Raw genomic sequence first — 21,648 nt, 5'->3', positions numbered from 1 at the left:
AAAAGATCATGGATACAAGATACCGAATTTTGTTTCCTCCATCCGGAGTGTGGGCTCAGCCTAAGAGATAGTATAGAGGCTCAGACATACGGACAAAACTTTAAGTTGCTCCATCGCATTGAAAGGAGCTACTTGAGGGGGATCACATCCTAGAGCACATCCATCGGAAACATTTATTATGACTGACATCTGCTTCACATGTTCACGTTTTTCTTTCTTCCTTCCCCTTTTGTCTTCTTACTGTATCTAACATCTCTTCTATTTTTTTAACCTCTCCCTCTGCTTTTCCTTTATTGTTCTCTCTCAGTCTGTCATCTGTCTCCTCTCTAAATTAAGTGCACATACTATAAGCTATAGTGGTTCACTATTTTCTTTTGCATCGACCCAGTGCCCCACAACATCCTCCTTTCATTACTTGTCCAAATCGTTAGAAATATACTTTTCATCCTTTAATGCCTCTCAATCCCCTGCATGTGATTGACAGAGGGGCTTATGGGTATTTATTATGTCCAGTCAGATTGCTGCGTAATCTTGCAAGCACAGTGCAATCTATCACTTAAATACACAATGCTTACTGGTATCTCCACTGTGCCGTGTTTCTTTTTATCTCTGCCTTCTCTTTCCTTTGGGGTTGCTGTAGAGGTTAATAATGTCATCATTGTTTCTGGGAGAGATAACAGTGATTAATAGTGTCTGAGATTAAAGGGGGAAGCTGGAATTTTTCTCTCTAGAGCCCTGTAACTTTGTTTATGCAGTTGAATTCCTGGTATTTTAGATGCCAAAACCAAAAAGATGCAGAGGGACAAAGTCACTGTGTTGCAGGTTACAGGGAAGGCTGTCCCCCTGGCTATGGAGTCAAATCCATGTCCACAACTTTACTGCTGGTCAAACATACTGTGTAATCCATTTTTTCCATTTAAATTTTTGGGAATCCCATTTTTTTTTTTTTTTTTTTTTTTTTACTTTTACTACCAAAAGCAGTGTGTTTTTAACGTAAATTACTAAAATGTACACAATTTTTAAAAAAAATTACCATAAATGTATTGAGGTGACAAACACATTTCCTCAGTACTGTACCATACATTACATTAAAGTGCATCAAAATCATTTTGACTTCATCATATCTTCATACAGTAGTATATGTTGTGTTCTTATGGGCAGCCTTCAGCTGCTAATGCTTGCTACTTTCAAATTAAAAGCCCCCCGCTAGGATCCCCATTCTAAACTCCAGTGGGGTGCAATGTAAAGCTTAGAAATTCAGTGTTCTTATACTAGCGTTTCTCCTCGCGATCACATCACTAATGCCAGATCCCTCCGCCTCATCCGCTCCCAGCTTCCTCGGCAGTTGCGCGGTACACTCCCTCCGCCTGGAGCACTAGTCCTTTCTTCTTTAGAACGTGTCTATTTTTTAGTTGGAATTCGAATCTATCACTTATCTGTGGTTTATAATTTGTCCATGGTTCAAAATAAATAAGACAGTTTCTCTCAAACCCAAAAGTTGTGGCCACATTTTCCCTCCTTTTTCTTCTCTCCCAACCCACCACCCGCCATTTTAAAATGTTTTTTTTTTTTTTCAACCTCCAAACCCAAGTTCAATCAACACACACAGAAGAGGCAAAAGTCCATACAACAAATAACTGTAAGTTTAATTTCTGAAAACTTCTGAGTTAAAGAGTAAAAGTAAGTGGACATAAACAAACAGGGGTGAAATGTTTTACAGTGTATGTGAGAGGCTTTGAAGGCAGGGCTGCAGTGCAGCAGAGAGGAAGAAGGAGGGACCTGGGAGCTGCACCATTCAGAAGAGAAGTGCTCTGTGTGAAAAATGTCAGGTATGACTCGTCACCTGGCTGACATTATCCATACGCAGGATGTAGCTGCATTACGCCTGGTGATGCGTCTCAGTGGCAGGGAGAAGGCGACTGGAGAGGTTCTGGTGGAAAAAGCTGCTGCAAGCACACATGATCTGTGACTAGAGTTAAGATTATAACAATCTTCAGCAAGAATTTTTGAGGAACAAAGAAAGAAAGAAAGAAAGATTATCGCAAATTCAGATGGAGTCAGATCTGGTACTTGTAAAAAGACTAAAAATGACAGTAGGCAGTGAGTGGCTGGCGTATGCATACAGACCCATCACTATGACTACAGACACCGGACTTTAAATTGGATCTGCATGGGCCATCTAAATTGCAGCAATCTTATAAAAAGTAAGACAAAGAGAAGTGAGATGTGGAGAAAAGACGCTGGAAGATTAGAGGGTTTATCCTGTCTTCTGGGAGTCGAGATGAGTGGGTCTTTGTTGAGAGGGCAAACAGGTTAATAAGGAGAAGGGTGAGAAGTGAGAGGCAGATGCCACAGAGAAGGTAAGCTGCTCTCTCCTGTTGTCTTCAGACAGGATCCCGATCAAAGAGTGAAGGTTCCAGCATTGACTGTGAGGGAGCCTGAACTACTGTTGACCCGGCAGAAAAGTCAGATATTTTTAACTCTTCCTTGGCACCACGTTTCTCTTGCCTCTTGTACACAGGGAAAACAGATACAGAACAGATTATTGCAATTTATATATTATTTTCTGCTCATCTCTACGCTCTCTGCACCACTCTGTATCAAAATCTAAATCCTGGCCACGACTAAGTAGTGTTTTTGAAGACCAGTGGAGACACCTAAGCAGCTCACGATCAGCTTTTGAATCCTTAATTTGTGTCCTTTGTGTATTGAGTGTTGGTTTCACAAGCAGGGTAAAACCCAAGAGGCTCCTGGAGGATGGTGAACGACACACGCATCGCCCTGAAACCTGAAACTTTTAATACAAAACAGCTGAAATCACTCACTGATGTTGGCTGATGATACAGAATGTTGTAATCAAAGATTCATTAAAGGTCCCATATTATGAAAAACACATTTTCTCTGGTGTCTACATGTATAACCTGGTCCTCCCTGAGCCTGCGAGTCCTGCATGTTCTCTGCAGCCCACCCACTGGTAACACAACGCTCCAACAGGCTGTTCAGATTCAGCTCCTGTCGTTATGTAACAACAGGAGAGATTCATAGACAGGCCTCCTCTGTGTGGTGATAAGAGATACCTGAGAGGGGGGTGTTCATCCCCAATGTGAAGTTTGTTGTGTCCAGCAGTAAGATAGCAGTGTTTTGCAATGTCGTCGCTTAGAGCTAGACATGCAAATAGCTCTGTTGTTGGTTGTAAAAATCAACATCAGTGCCTATATTCTGTCCCAGCTACAGAACAACAGAAGAGACAGTGGTTATGTTTCATTTCTAACGACAACGTGGCAGGCAAGGCAGGGGTTGACAGACTGAGCTCATCAGCATTTAAAGGTGCAGGCATAGAAACAGCCTGCTCTCAGTAGAGCTCAGTAGAGCGACTTTTAGACAGCTGAAATTCAGGACCACAGATGGGTTTGGGGCAATACATATCGAATACAGTGTTGTTGGACCTCTGACAACTGTGTCAAATTGATGAAAAACAGTATAATATTGGACCTTTAAGGATTAAATATTTACCACACTAGCTCAGTATTTAGATTGATATGTTGAGCTAAGCTGGAATTTCTTAGACCCTGCTTTGAGGATTAATCACATGATTAGTCAGTAGATAAGACCACTAACAAGCTTAATTTGATCTATTTACAACAATGATGCACCAGAGCTCCTCCGGTGTAACGTTCCAGTTTACATGTGTGCCGTCATCCATCAGAGGCTGACAGTTAAACACTGAGCGCTATCTCTCCACAGCAGAGGCTGGTCATCACAGGACACTGCTGGCTTAGGGTTCAGTGAGTGTGTGTGTGTGTGTGTGTGTGTGTGTGTGTGTGTGTGTGTGTGTGTGTGTGTGTGTGTGTGTGTGTGTGTGTGTGTGTTTAGAGGTCACTTTCAATTCAGTCAAGGAAACGCAACTGCTATCGAAGCTCCACAGTTGAATGGAGCTCTCTCAATGATGCTGAGGCGGAGGAGAAAGACGAGGATAACAGAGAAAGGAAAGTAGAGGAAGAAGAAACAGGATGTGAGGAAGGATTTCGATTTTGCATCAGGGTTGTATCAGTCATGTTTATCACTGGCGTTGCCTTCAATGCTGTTTCAGAAGGACAGAAAAAAAATCTCCAAAATTGACCTCAAACTGAGTCAATGCAGGAACACGGCTGGGCAAAATTCTCAAATGTCCCTTCTTAAAATGATGTATTGTGTTAACATATGCATACACATTATTATTTAAGAGGAATCTTTCTTTTGTCAGTTACCTTTACGTGCAAACACACACAAAATTAGTCCCCTGCATTTAATCTGTCACTAGCTGCACACTGTAATTATACACACACACTCCCAACTAAGAGCAGTGTGTGTGTCATGTCAGGTGCCTGGGGATGTGGGTTAACATGTGGGTTTTGATGCCTTGCTCAAGAGCACCTTGGAAGTACCAGTCTTCAGCTACCAGTCCACTTTCCATATTGTGGTCTGTAGCTGGACTTGAACTGGCCACCCTCCCCGAGCCAAGTCCCTACCGACTGAGCTACTGCTGCATTCAAGTTAAAGTAAAATCTTACTGTTGTTGTGCTTCCAACACGAGTTCTGTCTTGTGATACCTACAGTATGTGGCTGCAGAGTGTGAATGGATGTATTCACGTAGTGTATGTGGTGTAATGTGCAGTGAAAAGTAACATAAAGGAACTCTGGTAAGGAGTTCATCCTGAAGGTGAAGCCTCTTCTGTGTGTAAGTGCTTTGATCTTAGGTTGACGTATGACACATAACAATGGTAGAAGTGTATAGGATGTGTATGTGTATCATAAGATGGAGGTGGAGATGATTCGGATAGTGTTTTGAGGGAGATCATATGTATTCTTTGACTGTGACAGACTGAATGTATTGTTCCTAATTATCATAAAAGCTGAGGAAAGCCTGCCGCTCCTCAGACAACACCTGTGCTCCACTGGTGTGTGACTCTTGCTTGATTCTCATCTGCACTAGACAAGCGACTGATTTACAGTTGCGTTGACACTGATCAACATAATAGAAACCTTGAGCAACACTGTTGACCAGCTGGTTCGATCTTATAGCAATGTTTGCTAAATGCACTACCTACGCTCAAAATTTTCTTTTTTAAATAATGTTATTCAAGAGCTCCAAGAGAGATCACTTAAATAAATTGTAATTCCACCAAAAATAAATAATCTAGCTGGGATTATGAAGATGACAAGACAAATAGATAAAAGCAAACAAACAACCAAAAGGGAAAGAAAAAAGACATCATGCCTCCATGAAAAGAGCCTTTTACAGCATTTGATACATTCTTTATATATATTATGTTCCCTTTGTTATTCTGAATTTATTTTTACACATCGCATGTGTCAAAAGTAATGGAGTGTATACAGTGGTGAAATAAAAGCAGGAAAGATTCTGATTCATCGTTACACAAACTACATTTCTAATCATTGTTTAAGAATTTAGAGAAATATAAATTTGTTAGATATTCAGGGTTATTATTTTGATGGCGGGACTGGTGTTTTTGCCTTACCCAAACAGATCCAACTCTTCCCATTGGCTGTCAGTCTTTAGAGTCCAGACATGAGGTTTGCAGCTGGAAACCTTTGCATGTTGCACCTATTCAGATGGATAACCGGTGCGTCATTGATCCACAGCTTTCTGAATTCAGAGGATATTTTCAGTCAGTAACGATGGGATAATGAATCACACTGAGTTAATACAGCTGCCAAAATGATTCTTTTCAGTTTTTACTTTTGACTTGCTTGACTCCATTTCATATACTTGCTCCACTAAATTGGCTTTTGTGATGGAATATATTCACACTGTGACACAAAATACTCAATTGCTTCATCATTTTCTTCAGTGTTTGACTCACACACTCAAATGTTACCCAGCACTGCCCAGTCACTTACCTTGTTGCCTGAAACGATACTTCAATCCAAGTTCTGTTTTTTAATTAAATCTGACTTTAATGTGTTTCCCCAGCTCAGAGTCTGGAGACCATACGTCCCTAACAGGCTTGCCACAGATGAAATTAGATCATCATCCTAATTTTACAGCTATTGCCTGAATCATGATTAGAGCTTTAACAACTCCGTTGGCAATCAGACCAAACAGCGATAGACTGAGGGACACATTCTTTACAGCGATGGATGTTTCCTGTATACTAGAAAAATATGGGTGGGAATATTAATATTAATATATATTGATATACATTTTGGGTTCTCTTGTGTTCTTAAATTAATGATGGTTAATGAATGGAATATTAAATCCAGTTCGGTGCTTAGATAATCCTGTGAAGCATCAAGACAAGAGCTGTGAGGCTTCAAAAGATCTGCTTGCATTTACAGCACTTAAGTTCAGTTATTACATGTGTGTAATTAGGAAACATTCGGGTAAACTTTCAGGATCAACTTCTAGTCTTTGCTGTAATGATTCTTTTGTAAGTGACAAATTCCCTTTTTAAAAAAAAAAACAAAAAAAACAAAACTGCTGGCTTCTTATTTTTTTACATGAAGTAGTAACTTACTCCATATGGTTGCAGCACAGAATATGAACAGAAACCTGTTGGTAAAGGAAAGTTGTGAGTCATGTTTTGAAAAAGTGGTTTTAATGTGACACGAGAGGATGTGTGCTTTCATAATGATATACATGTCTATGGCCAAATAAACACTGTGGCGATGGATTCATTGTATTCAGCATATAGAGAGAATGTGCTTTCATGTAAAATGCAACTGATTGAAAGGAAATGTACTGCTGAAGGTCAGTGGTGATTTCTTTTTTGTATTTCTTCATGAAGACATGTAGAAAAAGCCTTACTCTGTAATTCTGATTCCGATGTAATAATGTACCTAATGTATGTCTCTTGAATTATAACCCGTTTGGATTTATAGTTTCCCACGAATCCAAAGGTTCTCAGAAATGTTCACCCACAATGCAACATAGCCACTGGGTGACTTATAGTTCTTTATACAATTATATTTACAGTAACTTTGTGCGTATAATATCAATCAAAAACGAGTGCTAAGGTGGAAAAACAGTGTATTCAAAGAGCAAAAAAACCCCAAAAACAACTAGATAAACGTGCATACTTTTAGGCTTAAGGCTTTCAAAAGTGATATAAAATATTTATTGCTTGATTTGAAATCTCATTGGTTACATGATGCATCAGTCATTCAGAGGAGGGTGTGTAAGTGGCTCAGGAGACAGGAGAAAGAAAAGAAAGTGGGCCACTTTTTTTTTTACAAATAAAAGGCGTTAAAAAGCCTCTCCAACCTCAACAGACAGTATATATTAACACAGTAGTAACATTAATCTAGAAACATCAGATGTAATAGGAAAACACTGATGGGGGACATTTTCCTGCTGATAGGTACTCTTACATTTCATACTGTAAACCTTACTGGTAAAACTTGCTCACTTTTTCTGAAGTTACACGACTGATTAGCAGAACTCTGCATCCATGTTCTCCCTCCTCGGCTTCTACGTCTTTGCAGACTTTATAATCACACATGTGGTAATTGTGTAATTACCATCAGAGTCAGTTGTGTTTTATCAGCTAACCTTAACAGTGATATCACGTAACAGTATGAGCTTGAAATCTGCTGTAATTATCAAACTCTGGATTCCCATTACTCACAGAGAGATTTGCTCTAAAATAAGACATCCACTGTGACAAGAAGGGGTTGTATGCTATTTTAAGATGACTGACAGCATATAAATTAAACTAATAACATGATGATGTAACAGGAAGTACAATGGGGAACGCTGAGAGATGTTATCAGCCCAGTGGTCCTATCAAATGTACACCACTCTCTCATCCTCTGGGCCCTAATCAATATGATCACTGATAGGTCAGCATATTGATTAGGCCTGAGGAGATTTTCCCCAGTATTGTGATGGCCTTCGGGACTCAGCGAATACACTGACATTACCACATTGATCTGTCTGCTTACATGAACCATGGAGCTTTACATCCATCACTGGAAGGAGAAAAACAAAGAATGGACAAAGAGTTAATTCAATTAAATATATATAGGATGAGATTTCTATGTTTGATCTAAGAAAATCATCACCATGCTGATCATTCAAAGACTATGAAAACACAATGATTCTCAAATAAACACACTACAGCATTCTGCCAACGTATCTAGCTCAATCCTGCAAACTGGACCTTTAAAGTCAAAAACTAAGTGAGCTAATTGATTGGTAATAAATGCTCATGTGATTATATTTTAACTATTTTTCTGGTTTTGAATCATTCCCTCATTTGAATCATACTTACTAGGACACATGTAAACTCACTGAACCACAAAGCCATCTGGCTCCTTCTGATGTATATCAGAACTGACCAATCTGATGCCATTTAGACAGATGTACAATGCTCCAAATCAGATGAGGAACCCAAACAACATGTCAGGGTCGTTTCACAGGGAAACACAGCGAGCAGCAGGGGCCTCGGGGATGCAGATGCCAGCTTGTGACTGGAAGGTCATGACTTGAATTCCCAGATCCACTGGGGGAAAAATGAAATCTGGACCATGACAGTGGATGAGGGAAGTCACCCCCCCTCCTTTGTAGACACAGGAATAATGAGCTGCGCTGATCTCTGGACAGCAGGACAGAGCTTTAGGTTGTCAGCGCTTTACCAGTTACACACCAAAACAAATCACTGGGTATCAGGGCAACTCTTTGGAGAAAATATATATGGTAAAAAAGGAAGATGACTGGTCGCTCACTTGAAGGCATTGTTGGGAAAAATTGTGTCTGGTGCTCTTGGAAAATGGAAGAAAAAGTTGACTATCAAAACAAAACAACAACAACAACAATTTTAAGCCATTAGGTCTTATTAGGGCTCTACAGATAAATAAAGGCTTTATGATATTTTAGTATTTCCTTCCACATTTTTTATTGTTTTTTAATGATTTTTTTGTTTAAAGATCCTTGATTGCTTTTGCAGTCAATAAATAATAACATTTATTATTAGAGTAGAGTTGATATATTAGATAATAATATATTTAATATTAAATAATATCAAAGAAAAGCAGTATTTATGAGACACATTAACTTTTTGATAGTTACATTAAAGAAGCAATATGTTAGATATGGACTATGAAATAACATTATCAACAGTGTGAAGACACAACAGTGTTGATGTTGTGCCAAATATGTCTATGTGCTGTTTCCCAGAGATATATACTGTTAATATGCTAATACCACTTCTGTCTGAAACCCCCACAGCCTCAGCAGGAGATTGCTTAATATGCCAGCACCAAGTTCACTCTGATCCACAAGCTCTCTTAGCTTTTATTGTAATAAATGTGTAAGATAAACCCTTAAAACAAAGTTTTAAAAAGTTAATATTTGTATACCTATTTTCCTTACTAAACTGTCCCACTGTTCACACAGACGTCGAATAAATCTTGATCGTTTTGGACCTACAGCAAGTACAATTTAGAACATGTAATGTGTGTTACATTATGGAGACTTATGTGTTGGAAGATCAGATCTGAAGGAAGCAGCAACACAGATTAAAATAACCAAAAACATAAAGATAAACAAAGTAAAAAAAAAAAAAAAAAAGAAGAGGGAATTCATCAGAGTGCGCTGATCACAACACATATGGTATAATGTTGTCAGCTTTCAGGTGCAGGAAAAAGATGGGCATGTCTTGATTTAATTAACTAAAAAACTGTATGAGACCTTTCAGATGAGGTGATGAAAGAAATAGTTGTAAAAACAAAAGGAAAACAGAAAAGAAACTGAGCAAAGGCAAAAGAAGATAAGGAAGAGGTTGGTGTATTTCAGGCAGCACACCAGAGGATTTCCAGGTCAATGCATTTATGAGGTGTGGTGAGTGTGATGAGAGGTGAGGGTGAAGTAATGAAGCCGTCTCCCTGCTGCTTTCTAAACGTATACCTCCAGATTGATGCCAGTGTTTCTGAGACGTTTTATGCCTGAGGGCAAATGATCTTTGTAAAAACACTGTACGCTGGAAAACAGAAAAAGCGCTCAGCCAGATTCAGTGATGTGTCCATGCTCCTGAGACACTGTGGAGATTATGCATCTACCTGCAGGTTTCAGTGTTCGTGTGTTTTTGCTTTCTGCAACAACCTGTCAAAAACACAAACATCCAAGCTTCAGCAGAGCAGATCAAATATTTGTCTTTTTGGGAAAAAGAACCTTGGAAAGTCTAAACTTCCTGTCTGGAGATCCAGTGAGAATTCCACAGTATACAATATACGTAATGGATCACTCCACGACCACATCAGCATGCAGTAAAAGGGGTGATTTTGTAAATATTTTATGAATATTTAACTTTATATTAAGGTTAATTATTTGGAAGCAGGAGGCAGCCACAAAACAGAAAATGCAAGTCAGGTTTTCAGCAAAAGAGAAGATCATGTTCAATGATAACGGTTTTTAACATCCAGTGCCAAAGTTTAAAAATGAATGGTGACTCCAGATGGAAGGTCATGGAATCACAGAGTTATCATAATTCCTTCAGCAGGGGGCATGCATGTGTCAAAATGAATTCCAATCCATCGGACAAAATTACAAATTTGTAGGAAAAGTAAGAATATCACCACAGTAAGCAGAATTCATCTTCTGAATGCCTGTGTAAAATTTCATGGTATTTCCATGATGTCGTGTTTATCCTGAAGCGTGCCTTTTAAAACATTAATGGATCCACAGAGGGATGGAGTTATAGAGCCACAGAGTCTACAATGAGGTCAGGGTGGATGGGACTTTGACACTGAAGAGCAGTGTTTCCTATTTACAATCATTGATTTCTTACAAACAGGACCAGAATTGGCACATGATTTTGACCTTATAGTTATTTCAAACATATTGTCCTGCCAATGGACGATATCATTCAAGCAGTTTATTTTCTTTGTGCATTGGGGTTCTGCACGTGCACAAAACACCTCCGTTCAGCTTCTAAATGGATGCCATCAGGCAGCGGCACATGTTCTGGGGCCACTCTTCATCCAACGTGTGCTGGTGTTGCATAACATCAAAATATTGACGGGAACACTGTGTTTTTGTAGCTCGGAGTTAAGCTGGAACACTCCAGTGTAACCTGTCAGTGAAAATCCAACGTGTCCAGATAGCATATCTGCTCTGCACATCTGTTTCAGCCCAATAAAAATCAGGAGAGCGTGCTGTTATACACTCAGTTGAAAGTATTTTTTTGCGGACTGGTGAGTCACAGAGCCGCTGCTGAGGTGGCACTGAGGTTTATGGCGTGATTCAGGTGGGGAGAGAGCCAGACCGAAAAATCTAAAGTTAATTGAGTTTAGATTCATCTGAGCATCATGTGATGTTCTGGTGACGGTGATTAAGGCAGACGTAGACAGACAACTGGCATTTTGATTGAATTTGTGGACTTTATGTACTTGTCCTTAGCTGTATTGGTACAATGTTGGTGTGAAGCCTTTTTTAATGTGTGTATTCAGACCGCTTACAAACCTTGTGCGATTGTTTTGCTCGAATTACTCCTATATACCTACTTTTCTCTCTGCTGATACTTCACTGTTTGCACATGGCTGTCAGTTTCCTGACACTGCACAAACATGTTATGTGTGTCCAGTAAATCAGAGTAATTCTGCTGTCTGACTCACTTAACACACATCAGTCAGTAGGTTGTGTTGTCATCCATGAGAGCAGAGAAGGCGTCGCCAGCAGGGTGACAGCTGACTTGCAGGTTTCTCCAGCAAAGTAGTTCAAAGGTAGGAGCAGTGAAAAGATCTGAGCTGGATTATAACCACCCAGAAAATTACATTCTCATGGCTCATGTAGCATGTACTGCAGGTGCAATCCGGTCGAGTCAAAAGGACAAAAGACAAAGTATCAACCAAAGAGCTTAAGCAAGGTGCGAACAACAGCAAGGTACAAATCACTGAAAACTCAAGGAACATTAACCTGAAACACACCAACAGGGAGACACAGAGGGAGAACATAGGGTGGCATCACACTGCAAACAGAACAAACTGACTAAGACATGAGGGAAAACAAAGACTACATACACACACACACACACACACACACACACACACACACACACACACACACACACACACACACACACACACACACACACTAACGGGGGGGATCAGGTACAGGTGGAGTGAGGAGGGAAAAGCACAGGTGAGGGAAAGGAACAGAAAAATACTGGAAGGAGGAACAGAAAAGCAAGACACAATTTCAAAATAAAACAGTAAATGAGAGAACACACACACACACACACACACACACACACACACACACACACACACACACACACACACACACACACACAAAACTGGTATCATAACACTCTCAAGCCTACATTTCATCTGGGGCTAACCTGAAGAGAAGCATCGAGACGGCCAAGCACAGCCACAAGCTAAGGCAGCTAAGGCAGAGGTGCACTGTCAAGAGAGGCAAACCAGACAAATGTTTGAGGAAAAGAGGCCTCCAGATGGCCCTGCATACTACAGTGACAACTATAAGCCCCCCTGAGCCTCTGATAAAGCACCACCACTGCCTATCCATAACAGCAGGGACAGAGGTTAAGGTTTGCCAGCTTAAGTTTCTGGGTGTCATATCTAAGACCTCCTGAGGATCCTGAACACTTCGACCCTGATCGAGAGGGTTATAATTTTCTTCTACCACTTTACCATTTAGAGGATCCTCTCCAACTGCATCACAGCATGGTATAGCAGCTGCTCCGTCTCTGACTGGAAAGCACTGCAGTGGATGGTCAGTAATTTTTGAGCATGATTTATTTCCCCAAAAGCTGCAGGAGAATGTAATGCAGCCTGCTGGTTTATACTACTGGCACCACTGGGCAGAAAAATAGCAGTGTTATCCTTTTTTCAACCCATTACGTACCCCTGTTTGGCCTGTGCAGTGCTGGAGGTGGCTGAAACCTGTCCTAAATGGACAACATTTACTTAGTCGTACTGAACACTCAAAGCACTTTACAACACCAAGGTGCCACCTGCTCATCAGGAGCAATATATATTCAGAAACACACTACTGGGCAGCTGCTATATATTCCTGAGCCACAGCCACCAGTACAGATCATTTAGACACACAAGTTAACCTAACCTGCATTTCACTGGATAGTGGGAGGATACCACCACAGCCACTGGAAGAAACCCACACCTAAACTTTTTATGCATTCTGGGATTTTACATTGTAGATGATATACACACAAACCTGACTCCATGCAGGCTTTGCCATTTGCCTTCAAAAATAATGTATAGTCTTATTGTTTTTTTTTTGTTTGTTTGTTTTTTTGACTATTTTTATTCTAAACATATTGGAAGGCTTGATTCACAAGATGTAATAATATGGCTCTCCTTTCTTATTTCGTCTATATCTCACTCAGTGATATCTTCAGAGTAAATTGTCTTTTGGCCAAATGACAGATAAGGGCTCAGAGGGATTTTATTAAACAACATTTTATGTAACACATCTGCTTACTCTCTACAGTGTATGTATTATGTAGACATACCTGCTATGAATAAAAGTCACTTGTGTCTGGAAAAAAGAAATAAACAAAAATTACTTTAGTTAGGTGTCATTTCCATTAAATTTCTACCTGCCTGCTGAATCACAAAAAAGTACACAGACCGCTGCACCCGTCATTTTATGTTTTGGCTTTTGCCGCCATCTTGTGGATAATAAGAAGACTCCAAGTGCTCACTGATTGGCTCAATTTGCGATGTGCTTGTCAATGATTGGCTGTTACAATGTCCGCCGTCGACAAAGATCTTCCGTGCGGAAACACACATTACTAAACGTTACCTGAGGATCACGTCAGTTAAATTTGCTCAAGCTAATTCGATTTTTTTGTACCGCTAAAAACACACTTGTATAGAAGCAAGATTTTGAAAATACGGAAGTGACAATACGTTATCTTGGTTTAGAAGGTGTGTTAGTAAACGTCACACTTTCCGGAAGACAATAACGAAGGGACAAGCTCGATTTATGGAGTTTTGAAGAAGAAATCTGTTATGAGAGTTTCTCTCCGGGGCTGTTTGAGCAAAATGGGGAACTTTAGAGCTTTTTTGAGCATAACACTGGTCTTCCTAGTATCTGAGTTGTGTCTGGTGTGCTGTGATATAACGGACGGAAACACAGAACATCTGAAGAGAGAGCACTCGTTGATGAAACCATACCAAGGTAAGATGGCTCAGTTAGCTCGTTAGCTAACCTGATGTTCTGTCCACTTCTTCATCGTAAGTTGCGTTTTAGAAGTTACTTAGAGACATGTTCAGTTTCGTTTGGTTAATTATTGTTACTGGCATCCATATTATGTTCAGCATTTACGAATTGATTTATAATTAGCTGTTTACTGCGGCCCAACGCACATTTAATATAATCAGGCAGGGCTGTGGCACATATAAAGTTATTCAAGTTGCTATCTAAGCTAGCTTGGAGCACAGAATGCTAGCTTATTCAGAAGCAGAGAAACTTGTATAAACGTATATCTCTGAATACTTTCTTCACGTCTCCTGCACGTAACGGTGAAGGTAGAAAATCAATGGCTGATGTGTTCATTTTAAACTATACCGTATCCCTTTTTGTATTAAGAACATACAAGTGATATTGCATGTTTCATTATTTCAGTGCGAATTAGACAAGCCTAAGCCATAGCAACAACCAAGCAGATATCGTCATCAAAAATATAAATTAATGTTCGTGTGAAGTTTGAGAGATGCTGGCTACTGATATTATCCTTTAATTGCTAAAAACAAACAAACAAACAAACAAACAAACAAACACCTGTCTAGCTGATCGTTGGTGGAAGATACTTCTACTTAAACAACTTCAACTTCAACAAGAGCAATTGATGAGATATGTCCGAAATTTTGCATAAAAATAATCGAACTTTTTCAACAGAATGTGGGAAAAAAACTGTTTTGATGTTAAGTCAAAAGCATTTACGTAGTATGTTGTCTAGTCTGCTGAAGTTAGCATGCTAACCAGCTTTCCTCACCCGTCCTGTGTAGTATTTACTCCTTGTACTTCAAGAGGCGAGTTTCTGCTAGAAGGTGAATGTCAGTGCCTAATGTCAGTTTGCCAGGAGTGGAAATACTCTTACATTCATTTTCCTTCCTGGAAAATGCAAACATAACCTGTTTAACAGTGCTTTGAGCTATTACAGTCAAACAGAGTTCATTGTTTAACCCAGTACTTGTTGAGCAGATGTCTTGTTCTGCATGTTTTACAAGGCCTCTGAGGTGCTGAGGACCTGAAAGCAGAAACAACCATGTGTTTTAAAAGTTTTATTTTGATCTGATTATGTTGAGAAGAAAATAACATCACATACTGTAATAAAGCACGATTTCAGCTTATCTGTCACAAAGAAAAGTAAGATTGACTGAATGCAACTTGTGATCAATTTACCAGAGGAAATCTCTGAAAAACAAGATTTCTCCCCTTTCAGTCACATATGCCCTGGCCCGAGTTATTATATCTTGTCTTTTCATCTGCTTGTCTTGCAGGTGTTGGTGCTCAGTGGGACTTCTCAGGAAGCACATTGGTGACAAGCTCGTATGTCCGTCTCACTCCAGATGAGAGAAGCAAGCAGGGATCCATCTGGAATACTGTGGTGAGGAAAGACTGCGAACAAAGTTCCGAAATCACCACAAACAAGAGTGCCATTGTGTATCTCATAATTATCATGTACACCTTATACGAAATGTACAAAGATGTAGCTTTATCTCGCTTTTCGTACGCCATCATTCTGGAATGATGTGGCAGAGTTCGTTGTTGCTGGTGACGTAAAGAGGTCAGCCAGAGGTGGCTCTGTTACCACTAATTGAAATGGGTACAGCGCCACCTATCCTACCGGGGTATGACATGCTCCGGCCAGTGATTTAATTTCTCACTGGCATGTATACTTGGACAATTGCAGTTGTCTGATTGAGTAGCATAGTCGAACTATGGCTGTAATCCGACTAAGCTGTGCATGTAAACGTACTGACAGACATGTTGTCATTTGTACTAGATTCTCTGCTATTGTCATCTTTACAATATGTAAATGTTAACTGAAACAATCCATCAACTATCAAAATGAATTTTTAAAAAATGGTGTTCCTTCCATTGACTAATAGTTGCAGCTCTACTAAGGTGCAACACACTTACTTTGCTTTTTTTTGTGATGTCTGTTTCTGGTCTGCAGCCGTGTTACCTGAAGGACTGGGAGATGCATGTGCAGTTTAAAGTTCATGGATCAGGGAAAAAAAATCTCCATGGTGATGGCATTGCCATCTGGTACACAAAGGACAGACTGCATCCAGGTAATGTTGGCTGTTCCATCCTCATGGTACTTAGTACGTTAATGGAAGAAAACGCACCCGGCTTGACCTCACTTCATGCTGCAGTGGTCAAGGTGTTGAAGTTTCTTTCTTTTTGCTTCTCATTTCCTGTTTTAAGCATCAAAAAAGACTTTTTTAAAAAATATTGTCCTCTGACAATTGCAAACATCACATTATGTAATAACGAGTGTGCCACTGTTTACAGTATATGTATAAATTGTTGCATCTCACACAGAGAAATATGAATCCAAAGATGTGTGATTGTCTCAGTCATGCTGACATTCCCCTCACTGAAATGCTTAGAAAACTGTAACAGGCTGAGTTTTAATGAGCACTCAATATGTTCACTCCATCAGAAAAGCTTTCTATCTTCATGTCCATTATGTTTATGTTCATCCTGTCAGCTTCTTGTCCTCAGTGCTGGCCACAGTGAAGTCTGCAGTTGTCTGCTCATGTCTCATCTCATCTCTACCTCCATCCTAGGCCCTGTGTTTGGAAACCAAGATCAGTATCTTGGCCTGGCTATTTTTTTGGATACCTTCCGCAATGACCTCCATGGAATGGATGTAAGTGTGTAGTGTGTATGGCTCAAGGTGATTTTCCTGCTTGTTTCTTTGCAGGGCCTGTGTTTTCCAACAATGCTCACTTCCACGGGCTGGCCGTGTTTATAGATACTTACTCTAATGATGATGCAACGGATGTGAGTGGTGGCTCAGGTTTTACCTGTCAGCATGATGTCTCAATCTTTTTTGTCTCCAATTCTTTCTTTTTCTTTACTTTAAATTGGCATGTTGTCACAAGGTTTTAAGCATGTTAACACTGAAAACAAACAGAATTTGTTTTGCCATATTTTCATGTTTTTCGTGCAGCAAAAAAGGAAATTTGTTGAGCATGACAGCTCTCTGGCAGTAACCTTGCTGCTGTAAAATGTCTTGAAAGGAGGTTGTTAAGCTACTTTCACATCGCAGATGATAGTGATACACTGACAGTATAAGTCACCTATACCTGATATTTAGTTTATAAAAACAAAAAGACAGGAAATCTCACTTAATAGAAGGACAAAGACCCTTCAACCAATCATGCCCCATGGACCCTTACTTTTGAAGGAGAAAAAAATTGTACAGTAGTCAATGGGGGAAACAAATACATTTCTGATTCCATTCGAATCATATTATGAATTACTCGCATGATGCTTTCAAGTTTAAAAGATAATTTTGTAAGTCAAGAAAATCTCATTCTGTATATGCCCCACATACATTGCTGTCTCCTTAACACATAAAAAAAATATTTAAAAAGGTGAAAATCACAACAAGTCTGAACACTTTTGTGATTGACAGATCCAGTTATGGGAAAGTTGATTTAGGTTTTGTGAGCTAGATAATGTATGGGAGCAGCTCTAAAAGGTTAAAGTGAGCGATAAACAAGATGATATAACTGACGAGCTACTGGGTGCATGGTCTTCCTAACTGAGTATCTTCAGCCTTATACCTCATTAGTGTAATGACAAACTTCACTTCTTGAATACTTTTTGAATTGACAAACATGATGTGTGGTGAACGTTTACTACCATACAAATATTTTATAAGCTAAGGTAATAGTGGCTTGACTTCACTTCTCCATACAATATGGGGCCTTTTCAATGTGCAAATCAAAGTTGCATTAAGATAAGATTTAATACTGACAAAAACTGTAGTTTGATTCAGTTACTTATTTCAAAAGATTAAAAAATACATTGCTGTGACCAAATCAGTCAAGTGGCTCTGAAGGTATACTCTGAATAAATATGTCATTATCATTCAAAACAGCCCGTATGACAACTTTTGAATTGATCCTAGAAAAACTTGCTGTGTGAAGGTAGTTTTTGTGTATACAGTAATAAAAACATTGGCTGATATGTATACTGATGGCTTCTTATATTTTATTTTCTGTATTAATTTGTCCATCATCTTTATTTAAAATGTGTATAATACCTGTTTCTATTCATTGATTCTGTCCTCCCTGTCTCCAGCGTTCCTTCCCATACATTTCGGCCATGGTGAACAACGGCTCGGTGAGTTACGACCACGGCAAAGATGGCCGATCGTCTGAGCTGGGAGGCTGTTCGGCTGAGATCAGGAACAGAGAGCATGACACGTACCTCGCCATCCGCTACTCCAAAGGAAGACTCACTGTATGTAGAAGAAGTCCTTTGTATTCTGTCAGGGATGCTATGTCGCCTCTCTTAATTTAGTTTAGTCCAAAACTGACTCAATATATCTGAATTCAACATGTAATATAAACCATACATAACTGAGTATGATATGATAACATAGCAATTACAAAACCATGACTTGCGTACTTGCAACTTTCAAAATCACTCAGGCTGTCCCTTTGCCCTGTAAATAAAAAAATAGCTTATGTATCACAGCAGATTTCATTCTTGTGTTCTTATTTTATAATAGCCTCTTAACTTTGTGATAAACGAAGTCATACTTGTGGCGTTGCTGTATTATATCACTCACATCCAGTATATATGCTGCAGATAATGGTCGATGTGGATGACAGGAATGAGTGGAAGGAGTGCATCGACATTGGAGGTGTTCGTCTTCCTACAGGATATTTCTTTGGTGCCTCAGCAGCCACAGGAGATCTGTCTGGTAGGTCAGAGCTTAAAAGCTTCAAACACACAACTAATAATAAAGAAGTCATAATATCTACTACATGTTATCTCATTTTTGTTTTGTTTCCTTATGTATTCGTGCCATAGCTTTATATAATATTTTAAAGTCTTTTAGTACAGGTTAATTTATTAAAAGTGTACAATATTATTTTCCAGATAACCATGACATCATCTCTATGAAGCTCTACCAGCTGATGGTAGAACACACCCCTGAAGAGGAGAACCTGGACTGGACAAAGATCGAGCCCAGCGTCAGCCTCCTCAAGTCCCCTAAAGGTAGACTGAAGTTACGGGAACCTTTTAATTAGCATCACGTTTCTTTTATTTCTAGATGTAGGATGACTTAATGTACGTTGCAAAGCAAGTCTCATACAACATCAAATATTGACTAAACAACTGCATTGATTGTACGTTTTTTTTTACTTGTGAGCATGTTGCCTTTTACAAAAAATTAAGAACCATCATCAAGATATTTAGAACATTAACATGCACTGTCCTCTTCCCTCACAGACAACATTGACGATCCAACCGGAAACTTTCGAGGCACGCCCCTCACTGGCTGGAAGGTCTTTCTGCTTCTGCTGTGTGCTCTGCTAGGAATCGTAGTGTGTGCTGTGGTGGGAGCTGTAGTTTTCCAGAAGAGACAGGAGAGGAACAAGAGGTTTTACTGAGGAGTGAGAAGAGAGAAGAACCTTATCGGAAAGGTGTTTGCTGTGGAATGAACTGTTTCCAGATGACAGATTCAGCACATCCAATGTGAATTTTTTTCTAAAGATTGTACAAATGTTTATATCCTTGAAGCACTGCGTCTGGATTGAATTACAGTAACTTGTGATGTTGGTAAGAAGATGCAGACCTATTGACAACTATTATGAGTGACTTGATTGATGCTATTTGTGTTCTTCATGTCTCTTCGTGATGCAGGGTTAGAATAGACTTACTGTCATTAGCAAGGACAGTCCTTTCTTCAAACATTGTGTTAACACCTGGTCATTGGTCAAACGGGCTCTTTTCAGCTTTGCCACCAAATGGTAATATAGATTTTAATGTTTTTTTCTTCCAGGCTGTTTTATCTGATTATTTATTGGAAGAAGAAAGTAGCTCCACACACAAAAAACATCATGAAGCAATGGAGGCTGCCACAGGAGCCATCCAAATTACAGTCTTGTCCTCTGTTTTAAAAGAAAAGTTTACTCCAAAATTTAAATCGAGTCCTTATCTACTTACCCAATGCTGATACAAAGTCAGGGAAATTTCATAGTCTAGTCTAAATAAATTTCTGGAGCTTCACCACGAAACTCAATTGCAGCTTTCTCCTAAACAACTGAAGTAGCTGGGGACTTGTTTTAAAAAGGAAAAAAAAAATACAGGAAAAAACATAAAATGTTTCCATACCTGGTGTAATCTAAATCTGCTGAATCCCTGATATCCCAAATTGATTTGAAGAGATGTTATTTACACCCTTGACACACAGGCGAGCTCATGAACCCAGACGGGGTACGTGGTAGCTCTTTGAGTTTAGCAGCTACAATGATAAAAAAGGGTGTAAAGATTTCTGTAATTTGATCCCGGGTCTAACTTCTTTTATATTTCTGATAAAATGGTTAAAGAAGCTCATCTGCATTAATCTGCAAATGGTGTGATTACATATTCTTTACACAAACAGTAACATTTTGCAATACTTTAATATACCATCTTAAGTCTGGTACATAAAAACGCTGTCTTGTGAAGCTCTTCATGGCAGAATTTCTCCATAGTTTTATACAACAGGATAAGGCCACTTAAGAGAGATCAGTGCAGAGATCAAGTGGATGGATCTTGAATACTGAACAACCTCAATCCTTTAGACAGAATTATTTTGCTTTGATTTTTTTTTCTCTTGTCCTTGCTGGTTCCTTTGCGCAGCATCTTGAGGTTAAATTCAGAATATGCCTTTGTTAATTTTCTACAATATTGTTTTCGGTTAATAATGCTTGCTTGGGGTACAAACTCGATGATTAAATTAAATTCTTCAGTATGATGAATATTATAAATTCTAACTGCTACGTAAAACAAGTGTGATAGCTAAATGCAGTGCTAATGATGAAGCTCTTTCAAACCGACACAAAAGAATTTGCTAAACCTTTAAGTCCATGAATGGATTCTTTGAAGGTACACAATCCTGTCTTTCATTTCTTTTAATATCATTGTTTTATTCACATCCCCTTTCTGTAATGCTTGTTTTTACATAAACAACATTTAACCAAATGCTTTAAGTATAATTAAGGATTTAATGAAACACACTTTTTTTCTTTACTTCGTGGGCCTGATTCAGCATTTTTTTTTTTGATTCCTTAAAGTGTTTTTTTTTTTTTCCACATCAGTCAGTTTTGTTTGTGAGACTTGAAACAGCTTCTCTCATCAGTTAATGTATTAAAATGAAAAAGAAACCTCTTAACTGTGAGTTGTTGTGTATTGACATGTTTCAACCACCATTTAATGAAGTTGGCTTCTCACGAAATGCCCCCAGGTATTCACACCGTACATGTAAGTCCTTTTAATGCAAGAGAAGCACTTAAAGACGTATTGTAAACAGTGGAATTATCTAAAAAATATTGGACTGCAGGTTTTGCACTGCTGACTCCTCTGCTCTTATATAATCCTTCCATCTTAAATAATGTGTTTTCTTTAGACAGGAAAAAAAA

General features: G+C 39.1%; 1 protein-coding gene and 1 long non-coding RNA gene across 3 annotated transcripts; one reads left to right on the top strand and one right to left on the bottom strand.

Moving 5' to 3' along the window:
* Positions 1 to 1,621: 1,621 nt before the first annotated feature.
* On the bottom strand, positions 1,622 to 13,574 carry LOC119007540. Of its 2 annotated transcripts, XR_005071154.1 has the most exons (4): positions 13,494 to 13,574; positions 12,339 to 12,402; positions 5,520 to 5,647; positions 1,622 to 2,508 (listed from the first exon to the last, which is right to left on the bottom strand). It is a non-coding gene; the product is annotated as an uncharacterized LOC119007540 (long non-coding RNA). The 2 variants fall into 2 exon arrangements; XR_005071153.1 differs by lacking the exon at positions 1,622 to 2,508 and having other exon boundaries at positions 3,786 to 5,647.
* Positions 13,575 to 13,758: 184 nt separating this feature from the next.
* On the top strand, positions 13,759 to 21,401 carry lman2 (lectin, mannose-binding 2). Its single transcript, XM_037077693.1, has 8 exons — positions 13,759 to 14,164; positions 15,490 to 15,596; positions 16,170 to 16,287; positions 16,789 to 16,871; positions 18,314 to 18,475; positions 18,827 to 18,941; positions 19,121 to 19,240; positions 19,475 to 21,401. The coding sequence occupies exons 1-8, from the start codon at positions 13,996 to 13,998 to the stop codon at positions 19,633 to 19,635; spliced, it is 1,035 nt and encodes a 344-aa protein (XP_036933588.1). The 5' UTR covers positions 13,759 to 13,995; the 3' UTR covers positions 19,636 to 21,401.
* The last annotated feature ends 247 nt before the right edge of the window (positions 21,402 to 21,648 follow it).

This window comes from Acanthopagrus latus, chromosome 18 (assembly GCF_904848185.1).
Source record: "Acanthopagrus latus isolate v.2019 chromosome 18, fAcaLat1.1, whole genome shotgun sequence".
NCBI lineage: Eukaryota > Metazoa > Chordata > Actinopteri > Spariformes > Sparidae > Acanthopagrus > Acanthopagrus latus.
This window is presented reverse-complemented; position numbering and strand designations above follow the sequence as displayed.